The 12,129-nt window shown below is 45.7% G+C and overlaps 1 protein-coding gene across 10 annotated transcripts in view; it reads right to left on the reverse strand.

Annotated features, from left to right (window-relative positions):
* ITFG2 (integrin alpha FG-GAP repeat containing 2) overlaps nucleotides 1-12,129 on the reverse strand; it is a 131,024-nt gene that overhangs the window by 102,192 nt on the left and 16,703 nt on the right. For all 10 annotated transcript variants that reach the window (XM_033951952.1, XM_033951949.1, XM_033951945.1 and 7 more), the window contains 2 exons: nucleotides 8,348-8,522; nucleotides 1,363-1,502 (listed from right to left, as the gene is read on the reverse strand). In XM_033951952.1, the coding sequence (XP_033807843.1) occupies nucleotides 1,363-1,502; nucleotides 8,348-8,522 (315 nt within the window). The remainder of the gene's footprint in view (nucleotides 1-1,362; nucleotides 1,503-8,347; nucleotides 8,523-12,129) is intronic.

Genomic DNA, 12,129 nt, shown 5'->3' on the forward strand with positions numbered 1-12,129 from the left:
AGCCCTACTTAGTGTGTCAAGTGAACATAGATTGATAACTTCAGGAAATATTATATACTAGTGTTTAAGCCCGTTACATTAACGGGTGCTAGAATATATGTCTGTCTGTCTTTCTTTCTTTCTGTGTCTCCCTGCCCCTGTCTCATTCTTCCTTTCTTTCTGTCTCTCTCCCTCCCGCTATCTTTCTATCTCTCTCCCTCCCACTGTCTGTTTTTCTTTCTGTCTGTCTCTCTCCCTGGCCCCCTTTGTCTGCTGTCTTTCTTTCTGTCTGTCTCTCTAACCCCCTGTCTATCTTTCTTTCTTTCTGTCTGTCTCTCTCCCTGGCCTCCTTTATCTGCTGTCTTTCTTTCTGGGCCCCTGCCTGTCTTTCTTTCTTTCTGTCTCTTTCACTGCCCACTCTTTCTGTGTGTCTGCCTTTCATTATCATGCGCGTGCCCCCTTCTGTCTCCCCCCCCCAAGCAAATCAAGATTGCTCCCTGGCCCCCTTTTCCCTCTCCCCCTCCACTTCCCTGTGCAGCAGCAGCATCCCCCCCTTACTTCCCTGTGTAGCAGCAGCATTACCCCCCTTCCCTGTGCAGCAGCAGCATTCCCCCCCACTTCTATGTGCAGCAGCAGCAGCATACCCTCCCACTTCCCTGTGCAGCAGCATTCCCTCCCACTTCCCTGTGCAGCAGCAGCAGCATTCCCTCCCACTTCCCTGTGCAGCAGCAGCAGCAGCAGCAGCAGCATTCCCCTCCTTCCCTGTACAGCAGCAGCATTCCCCCCACCTTCCCTATGAAGCAGAGTAGCAGCATTTCTCTTCGTCGTTTCTGGCCGGCTCCCTTGCTGAAGTTATTTTTTAGTTCAGAGAGGCTTCCAACACAGGTGCAGCTTATGAGAGGAGACACCACGGTGGCTTTGAACTCAAAAATAACTTTGACCGCGAGCCGCAGATTAATACCTGGGGGACCTGTGTTAGATGGAGTGAGGGCGGGAGTAAGTCGCCGTTGTAGTCATCGCCTCCGTGGTTAAGGTGCCTCTGCATGCACAGAGGGCGATGGGGAAACCACCGCCGGCTCCTTCTACTGCGCATGTCTGACACGGAGGCACAGAAATCAAAGCGTTTGAACTGCACATGTCCAGTAAGGGTTTTATTATAGCGGATGGATATACACAATCCATTGTGGGAACCCTATTCTCTGATTACCTTGATTATTACAGAATATTACATGTTTGGGGAATCGTTAGTATTACTATAGTCCATATATGAAAACATATTTGCTCAATTAAAAAAAAAAAAAATTTGACAGAGATTTTGGGTTTTCTGAGGTTTCACTAGCTTTTCTACTTAGAGAATCAGTTTACTGCCAATGCACTCCTTACCTGCCCCTCCAAAAGCCATTTCTTCAGCAGCACCAACTGTCCAGATATATGCTCAGAGTTCTCAGATGAATCTTCCCAGCGAAATGCTCGTACCACACGGTCTGTGTAACCCAGCACTAGCTCACACTGCCCATCCCCATCTACAAAAAATGAGAGAAAGGGGTATGTTAAGTCCCAATGATTAAGAAACATTCAGACTGATCCTCCCAACATTGCTTTTAAGACCTCAAAGAAAGGTCAGATGACCCACATTACACAAGTTTCACAGCTTTCAGTTCAAGAAAAAACAGTAACAGCACAATCAAAATTCAGGAGAAGTGTAAAGTTCTCAATGGCCTGAATCATATTATAAAATAGCTAAAAACTTTAGAATGGTAACATTAATTTCCATGGAGGTGCTGCCATTCTAAAAATAACAAACTCTGTTCATTATTTTATTCTGTGTAATTTCCCATCTGAAACAATACTGAAAACAACAAAATACTGCCCTTATAGTTAGCAGCATTGACAAATGACCGGGGGTCATGTGATGACAGTGCTTTGATCGGATGCCTCTTGCTCGAGCTCCGGCTTTCCTCCTCGACAAAACCCCCTACATAGAGCTTGTCAGCTACACTAACACAATATTGAGGCACCACCATCTCCCAATTTATACCTGCTTTCTTCTGAGGGGCTTCCCAGAGATTTGATAGCGGCAGCCAGGCAATTATGCCCATAAGAACGACACGGCCTGGAAAGGAAAAGCCTGTCCAGACCTCCACCATGGCGGCTTCCAGCCCAGCGCCTAGCAGCACGCTTCAGCACACAGACAACATGCACGTCTCTGTCCGCCATCTGTCTACCCTGCTGAATGAAAAGTTATCTAAACTCCATGCCGTGCTCGAGGAAGTAAAGGACAGTATCGCCGGCCACACAGCACGCATTCAGCAGGCAGAAGAGAAGATCTTGGCACAAGAAGACCGGGCGGAGACGACAGAGCAGCGCATTGCTGCGATAGAAACGCAAGTAAAAAAACTTTGGCGGAGAGAGCAGAGGATGCCAAAAATTGCGGCTGCCAAAACAACCTCCGCATCATTGGGCTACCGGAGACAGTGAAGGATGCGGAGCTGGGTGATCTGGTGGAGACCTGGCTGCTGCGGACCCTGGGGCTGGCGACATCTTTGGGCCAGGTACACATGGAGAGGACCAACCGTATCGGGGTTCTATGTGCGGCAGATGCCTGCCCATGGCCGGTGATAGCCCGTTTCCTCAACTATGCTACTAAGGCGAAAATCATGGAAGCCTACAGACAGACTTATACCTTGGTATTGCTTTTCCAGGATTTTTCAGGCCAGCTTTCCAACCGCCGCAGAGCCCTGATCCCATACTGTACTCAGCTGTATTCCAGAGGGATCAAATTCGCCCTTCAATATCCCGCTAAAGTCCACATTCATCACAACAACGGGACAGTTACTCTGGACACCCCAGCGGACCTGCGTTCTTTCTAGGCCAAATTGCCTGCGCCCTAGCGGGGTGGCCCAGCAGAACCTGCAACCTGTGCTACCTGATTGCCTTTAGTTTGGTTTTTGCTGTGCTGAAGACATGGAGGTGCACCTGTGATGGAGCCTAGCCCATTTGTTACCCGGTATAGCACAGACCTTGCATATGGCAATCTTTTTTGCTGGGTGGTGCAGACATTCGTGCCAGGCTTAGGTATCTTCCCTGTTAAACGCCTGGGTGGTGGCCAGGCCACCTGGCATCCTGTGTATTATTTTTTGGGTGGAATTGACCAGCGCACTTTGGGGGCCTTACTCTCTATCTGTTTCTCTTGCAGGCCTGAGAGATGGCATCCTTGTTTTCTGACAAGCTTGGATATCATGCATGTACTTCTTTTTGCTTGGGGGGTTTCTAGTTGAGTTTCAGTTTGAAGGGTGGATCGGGGGCTGAATAGTGGATGGGTTTTCAGGGGGTGATCAGGTTGGGCGCGAGTGGGAGTGTGTGCTTCGGGTGACGTGTGTATGGGGATGTTTGTCTGGGGGAGGGAATGTGGGGTGTATGTGTGGCGGCTTGGGAGAGTGGGCCACAGTCTTGCTTGCTGCATTGATCTGTAGTCCTCAGGGATTTTTGGAATGTTTAGTCTCCTGGATGGGGGGGACCTGGCTGGGGGTCCCTTTCCCACTATATATGGGACAGCTTTCTCCTCTTCTATACATTGATAGGCCAGTAGAGTATGGTTAAATTAAAACTATACACACTTAATGTGGACGGGATCCACTCCCCTATCAAATGAAAGAAGGTGATGACAAGGTTTCGCAAGGAGCATGTTGATATTGCCTTCCTACAAGAAACGTGTCTCAATACATGAGAAATTGAGAAGGGACTGGGTTGGAGAGGTGTATTTTTCCTCTTATAGTAATCGTCAGCCCGGGTGGCCATTTTGATCCACAGGCAGATGTCCTTTCACATGCATAAAGTTATTCAAGATAAAGAGGGTAGATATGTACTGGTACTTGGGGAGTTCTGGGGACATAAGCTGTTGCTTTGTAACGTATATGCCCCTAATATTTACACTCATAGCTTCTTTTCAGTGATGCTGGCATGGTTGACGCAGTACCCAGACTACCAACTGGTTCTGGGTGGGGACTTTAACATTATGGCTGATCCCACTCTGGACTGCGCTGTCCCAAAGTGTTTCCCACGGGACCACGGCGGTAAAGGCATCAATTTTTTGACCCTCGGGCTTTTAGACATCTTGCGGTTGTTGCACCCTACAGAACATACTTATACCTTTTTCTCTAATCCTCACAATCTTTACACCCGCTTAGATTATTTTCTGTTGTCTCCTTCCTACCTGTCGAGGTTCCTCTCTCCCATGTTGCTCTCTCTCCAGATAACGGTCAACTCTACTGAACAGATTTGGCATTTCCCCTGTTATTTGGACAAAGATCTTGCCTTCCACCGGTATCTGCGGGACCAATGAATGGCGTATTATGGCAATAATTATGCCCCTGACCTTGACCCGGGCCTCTTTTGGGAGGCATCAAAAAAGGTAATTCGAAGCTTCATTATAGCATATGTGGCAGGTAAGAAATGGCAACAGGAGGTGGAGTTACAGGCATTGTCCGGGAAGATGCAACAGCTACGCAGATGACACCAGTGCAGCTTGATGACTGCGGATAAATCTAGGTTGCAAGTACTCTTGACAACGCGTTGACGTTATTCTTACAGCTCAGGCAGAATGGGATATCTATTTCTGTCGCTATTGACTCCATAGATGGGGGGAAGGCTTGATGGCCTCTCGTAAGCGCCAAGTGATTACAGCTATCACTGACTAGCAAGGCCACATGCATACGACAGAAGCTACTATTGATTAACAATTCGTGACTTATTACACAGAGTTGTATGCCCACAGGCCTTATGCGGAGAGGGATCGCAACATGTTTTTTCAGAACATCGTGCTTCCTAAGTTCATACAGGATCAGATTCAGATTTTGAATGCCCCCATCACGTGTTTGGAGGTGGAAGCCGGTATTAAACGGCTTAAGCTTACTAAATTCCCAGGCACCCAAGGCTATGGGCCTAAATACTATAAGATTCTTTCAGATATTATTCCACCATCCCTGAGTGCGGCTTACAATACTATGCACTCCCAGAAAGGTCTGGAATGTTACAATATGGCCCATATTTTACTGCTTAAACCGGGAAAGGACCCAACTCAGGTGGGCTCTTAAAGGCCCATATCGCTCCTTAACCAGGATGCCAAGTTGTTGGCGGCATTACTCGTGACACGCTTGAATGCATTTCTGCACCTCCTTATCCATGAAGACAAAGTGGGCTTTGTACCTGGTAGATAAGCCTCTATGAATCTGAGTAGAGCGATGATGGCTATCTACTCTCGCCGGGGGGGAGACAGTAGGACGTCTATAGTGGGCCTCAATATGGAAAAAGCATTCGATAGCATCTCCTGGTCCTATCTCTTCTAGATTATGGGGCGCTATGATCTGGGGGGCGCTTTTTTGGACTGGGTGCGTAGTCTATATTGTTCTCCCCAGTCCTTGCTCATGGTAAATGGCCATCTTAGCTCTCCCTTTCCTTTGGAACAGGGCATGCGTCAGGGTTGCCCGCTGTCCTCACTTCTTTTTCTTCTTGCTATCGAGCCTTTGGCAGTTAAGATCAGGTCGAATCCTGTTCTTCTGGGCATCAGGATTGGAGACCGGGAGAGCTGCCTCAATTTGTTCACGGACAACATTCTTCTGTACTTGGAAAATGCCCACCTACATCCGCCATTGGCCCTTAATATTGTGCAGGCCTTTGGGACAATATCGAGCCTTCGGGTCAACTGTCCTAAATCAGAACTGCTGCCCTTGGCATCTGAGAAGTATGAGCATTTGCATGATGATCTGCCTATCCCCCGTGTCTGGAAACCAATGCGCTATTTGGGGATCTATTTGAGTATCCAACCTACCCTTATGTACCTCTATAATGTCCTTAATCACATCGAGACCATCCGGACTCTTTGTATCAAATGGAAGGACTTGCTGCTCTCTCTTTGTGGATGGGTAGCTTTGTTTAAGATGGTCTTACTGCCTAAACTTTTATATCCATTGTAAACTGTTCCCCTATGGATTACCACCAAAGATGAACGGGCCTTTAACTATATCCTGCTTTCTTTTATCTGATGGCCCGGATCAGTTTCCATACCTTGTCCCTAGGTGTACGGCTGAGTGGATTGAATTTCCCTGATCTTCGTCTATACAATGTGGCCTCTGATGCGGTTTATCCATGAGAGCGTCATGGGAGGAAACAAATTCTCGCCTCCTGGGTGGATGACTGCGTGGTGTGCTCCCCATTCCTTCCTATCTTTACTGCACGTGCCACCGCAAACTGCTTTGGGGCTTGGTCATCGGGTTCAATTTTTGCGCCCCCTGCGTATGGTGTAGAGGTGGTAGAGACGGAGACAGCAGCATTCCCCCAGAGCCTCTCCTTTCCTTCCTTTGGTGGGGAAGGCTGACTTCACACCGGGGATGGGTATCTCAGGGTTCTACCTGAGGGAGTCTCGGGGCTGTGTCAGCTTGCGGCATCTCTCTGATGGGGGTGGGGGTGGGGGGTTTCCCCACCTTTGCTCAGTTACAGTCCCGAAGGGAGCTCCCTGCTACTCAGTTTTGGGCCTATTTACAGACCAGACATTATTATTCCTCTTTAGTATGCCAGTGGGGGGAGCAATGGTCTCTGGGCATATTAGATGCACAATTGGTGCTGGTACCCTCGCAGATGAACAAGTTAGCTACGTGGTATAGGGTCCTTATGCTTGCTCCTAAGACTCTGTATCTGGAGAAGGTGGCTAGCCTGTGGTCCAGGGATCTGGCAGTTGACTATAACAGTGCCCAATTTTTGGACCTCTTTGCTAATATTTCTCTTTTAGTTGGTTCTACAGTCCGTAGAGAAATGCAATTTAAAATCTTGCACTAGGCTTACATTTCACGGGATTGGGGCAAAGCTATGGGTCTTTGGGATGATGTTACTTGTTCCCATTGCCAGAAGGCTGCAAGTACCCTGGTCCACATGTTTTTGGAATGCCCTCATGTGACTGTATGGCTCCAGGTCCTCCCCTTTCTAGATGACTTGGTTGGGAAACGGGTGCCCAGGGATTATGGCCTGTTGCTGTTAGGGGATCAAAGGGAACTCCTTCAAAGGGGTTTTACTTTCCCATACAGGAAGTTTCTATACACTGCGTTACTGTTGACAAAACAAGTACTGCAGTATTGGGTGGACTCGACGCCTGCATCCTTTCCGCAGTGGTTACAGAAGATGAAGGAGGTTGCCTCCTTTGAGATACATACCCATCATTCCGCATTATCTAGCGATAAACGTATTCATGTTTCCCTGTGAAGAACACTCTGGATGGCAGCTGAGGCGGATATTTCAGATACCCCATTATGAGTCTGCTCTGTTGGACCTTGGGGGCTTACGGCAGTCTCTCTACTCTCTCAAGCTGGTATGCCTGGGGTGTGTTTGATTGGTGTGTATGGGGGGGGGTTGATTGGGGTTTAGCTGGGGGGTTCGTCTGGTGTGCATTGTTGGCAGTTGTATGTTGCAGCTCTGGTTTGTTTCCCCAGAGGGTGCCATTTTGGGGCTTCAGCCAAGTACTCACAACGAGGGAGTTATACCTAGTTTGCCAACGGCATTGCTATTGCAGCTTTGCATTGTATACACACTGCATTTGCTGGCAATGGCTGGTATTTTTATTTCTGTTCTCCCTTGGTTGTGTTATACTGTTGCCCTCCCGGGACAGTTTGCTTTGTTTTTTCTTATTATTGCACTGTAACTTCTGTTTTCCTATTTTGATGCTGGCTGCTTTATCAATAAAAATAATAATAATAAAAAAAGCATTGGCAAATGACCACACATTCCCAGCACCTCCACTATGTCAAAGGATAATAATTCCCAGATAAGAAAATAACCCTTCCCACTTACTAATAGCATAAGTCCTCTCTTATCCCATCACTGACCAACGTCTATGCTACTCAAAAGATTAAACAATCCTTCCCCACTTTCACCCCTCTCCACACACACACCATCCTAGCCCTATCCTCTACTCTAAATCTAAGGTTAGCTTCAGATGCTCTTGCCCTGCTAGTGCTATCATTCAGAATAGCACTGATTGATGTCTTCAGAGTGAGGGAGGGGCCTCCCTTTCTTATTTAGTACTTACTGTTTAAGTTTCACAAAATACACTATACTTACCTTTATACAATTTGATTAATATTTTAATGGGCTATGTAATAAACATTACTAAGAGTAACAGTTGCACAACATCTCCACCTGAAATACTGCCAATTTAGCCTGAATGGTTACACAAAAGTATAGAAAAGAAAGATTGACCCAGGTATCAATGTCAGAAGATCTGCGAGTTCACCTTTCCACAGTACTACCTGGGCAAATGGAACACGTTTCTAAGTATGGTAGCATGCATGGTCCACCTCCAGCTTTCTCCCTGAGTGCTCACCAATATCGTTGATCAGCATGACCTTTGTGTTGGCAGGAATGTGTTGCATGAACATCACCTTCTGCTCATCCCCAAGCAGCAATTCATGGGATCCAGAGGCATCTAGCTTTAATGAAGGAAGGCTCAAGTCGAAGAGATGAAACCAACCTTCAGCGCTCACAGCCACTACAAAATTCTAAACCAAATTTGAGAAAAAAGTAAGAAAAACTTTCTGAGAGGAGAGGACATATTTCTCTCTGAGAGGAAAGGAAAGGACATATCTTTCAGATAGTAGAGGATATTTTTCTGGTTTTTGCTCTGAGCTTTGCTAATTTGAGGGATAAAAGTTAAACTGTATGTTCCTTTATATAAAAATAGTTTTAGACCTTAAAAGAGCAAGCTTTACTTAGCTAGTTTCCATAGAGTAAAAGCCTGCTATAGTTTTTAAACTTGAACGTTCTGTTAGAGAGATCTTTGGAAGGCAGGGTCTGGCTTAGTCTACATTCCCTCCTACCCACCCCTAGCTCATATCCTTTACTTATAGTCCTAAATAGTCAATTAGAACAACAGGTAAACAGGTTATTACATAATTCTTATTACATTTCATGACTTGCTAAGACTCAAACACTAAATAAAGAATACAAATTATCTTAAGGCTCTCTATACCTGTCTAACATACCCAGTACCTTAATAGGATTTAATTAAGTAGCTCAGCAATAACATGCAGACAATAGTCCAGCAGCAAGAAAGAGCTAGCCAGACTTTTGCATTGAGTGTCACATGTATGATTATCTTCCGGTTGGTGAGAAATCTGTGTGTGTGCTCGCTGCAAAGAGCTCCTGGCTCTCAGAGGCCCTTGAGGCTAGAGTTGCAGACTTGGAGGAGCTGAAGGAGACAGAGATACATAGAGGAGAACTACAGGGATGTTGTAGAGAAGTTACACATCCAGTCTGGCAGCCCCTGTGCTGCCTTGGAGGAGGGAGGTCTCCTAAAAGACCACCACCCTAGTGATGCAGAAAATGATCCTATAGACAGGACCTGCCCACCAGGAGTTGCAGATGCAATATCCTCTTGCACTGAGGATCTATCTCCAAGAGCTTCAGTCCAGAAGGGAGGAGTTAGAAAAGTGGGAGATTCAATCATTAGGCATGTAGATAACTGAGTGGCTGGTGGGCGTGAGATCACCTGGTCATTTGCCTGCCTGGTGAGAAGATGGCAGACCTCATGTGTCACTTAGATATTAGATAGTGCTGGGGAGGGGCCAACTGTCTTGGTACATTTAGGTACTAATGACATAGGAAAACAAGGGAGGGAGATTCTGGAAGCTAAATTTAGGCTCAGATAGAAATCTGAAATCCAGATCCTCAAGGGTAGCATTTTCAGAAATGCTCCTTGTTCCACGTGCAGGACCTAAGAGGCAGGCAGAGCTCCGAAGTTTCAATGAGTGGTTGAGACGACAGTGCAGGGTGAAGGGATGTACATGTGTTAGGAACTGGGCTTCCTTCTGGGAAAGGGAGAGCCTATTCCGAAAGTATGGACTCCACCTTAACCAGGATAGAACCAGGCTACTGGCACTAACGTTTAAAAAGGAGATAAAGCAGCTTTTATGTTTCAACTTTTTATTAAGAATCGTATAATGGATACATCCAAGCAAGAATGTAAGAGCAGAACTATACAGCGATCATATAAAGTATATATTCAAGAAATATAATGCTATTCATATCACTAACAGACAACCAAGCTAATAAACCCCCCCCACCACCATTCAGACCTCTCCCCTCCTTCCTGCCAACCACCCAACCCAATCATCCATCACTAATCAAAAGTTCATGAGGTGTCAATAGGTGCACAAGGCTTAATATACGTATGAAAACTACAAATTAACTTGGTTAAGTATTAGGCTCCGAGCCCTGTTGGAAAGGGCTATAATATAAGGTGCCCAGATGGACCAGAACCTTTTCTTCCTTTTATAGATTAAACAGGCATCTTTTGACCTGGGAAGATAAAGTTGATGCATTAAGCTTTTCCACTGCCAAAACAAAGGAGGGGTAGAGTACATCCATTGTTGCATAATACATTTCTTGCCATCTATACAAGCCTTTTGGATAAGCTCTGAAAACGCATTGCCAGAGGATGTGATAAGAGCGGATAGCGTAGCTGGTTTTTTAGAAAGGTTTGGACAAGTTCCTGGAGGAAAAGTCCTTAGTCTGTTATTGAGAAAGACATGAGGGAAGCCACTGCTTGCCCTGTATCGGTAGCATGGAATATTGCTACTCCTTGGGTTTAAGCCAGGTACTAGTGACCTGGACTGGCCACCATGAGAACAGGCTACTGGGCTTGATGGACTATTGGTCTGACCCAGTAAGACTATTCTTATGTAAAGCATTTGTGTCCCTTAGGCAGAGGACCACTACAGGTGAGTTTCCCAAATAATACCTCTAAGGGAGCAGGTTGTAGGGATCTCTGTAGCAGAGAGGCCAGAAAAGTATAAATAGTAGAACAGAAAAGTTCTATATGGATAAAGGACTACAATGAATGGGTAAAGGTATTTTTATAATAATAATAATAATTTTATTCTTATATACCGCCATACCCAGCGAGTTCTAGGCGGTTCACATCAATTAGATTAGGATCTGCGTTGACATGCAGATTTACAACAATTTATCAGATTTACAACAAATTTAACCGAACTTGACAGATGATGATGGAAGAGGGTAGAAGATAGAGAAGAGAGAAGCTATCATGAAGGAGAAGAGCAGGGCAAGGTGTTATTACAGGAGGGGGGGGGGACGGTTAAGGGTCTTGTTTGCTGAATAGGTAAGTTTTGAGTAATTTTCTGAAGCCGAGGTAAGTGGGGGCCTCGAGTATCATTTGGGCTAGCCATGGGTTCATCTTAGCTGCTTGGAAGGCGATGGTTTTGTCTAGGAATCTTTTGAGATGACAAAGTTACATCTGAATTCTGCGGGATTTCTTGTTGGTACAATAAAGGTTAAAGTGGGGATTGATGTATCTTGGCGATGAGCCATTTACCGATTTGTAGCAGAAGCATGCGAACTTGAAAAGAACTCTGGATTCGAATGGCAGCCAGTGAAGTTGGTGGTAGAAAGGGGTGATATGTTCCCATTTCTTTAGGCCAAAGATGTAAGTAACTGTACCACTTTTACAACAGATGGCATACCCTCCAATCCAAAACAACTGAGTTTGAGGTAGGTAAGCTCTCAAAACAGTACAAAAATGACATTCTTTGTAGTTAGTATTATAGACCACCAAAGGGATATTATGCAAAACCAAGAGCAAATCCCCTTCCAAGATTGAAACGGGTAATTCTTCATTCCAAGCATTCAACATTGAAGTATAGTATATGATTTGGTTTGTATCAGTTGAGAGAGGGACAGGTGTAAACTAGAGATAGAAATTTGAGAATGTTTGGAAGGAGTGAAGAAAGTCAGCAAAGTAAATTGAACATTTAGGGAGCAATTAGCTTTCGGTAAATCCTGGATGTAGTGAGTTAATTATATATAAGCATACCAGTCACTTGTCCAAACTCCCCTATGCTACTGTAGAGCTTCAAAAGTGTGCACTTGGCCCGCATCAGAAAGAACATTCCCAACCAGAACCAAGCCATGCGAGGCCCAACGGGTAAAGGTCTCCTGTTGCAATTCCAGTATAAAGTGTAGGTTACCAATAACTGGCAGATCAGTGCTCAATGGATTACAGTGTAACAATGGCAAAAGAAATCTCCACGCCCCCCCTCACTGTGGTCAACAATACATGTCTTCGAAATGATAAAGGTATATTTCGTA

The sequence above is a fragment of the Geotrypetes seraphini genome, chromosome 7 (assembly GCF_902459505.1).
Source record: "Geotrypetes seraphini chromosome 7, aGeoSer1.1, whole genome shotgun sequence".
In the NCBI taxonomy this organism is placed as follows: domain Eukaryota; kingdom Metazoa; phylum Chordata; class Amphibia; order Gymnophiona; family Dermophiidae; genus Geotrypetes; species Geotrypetes seraphini.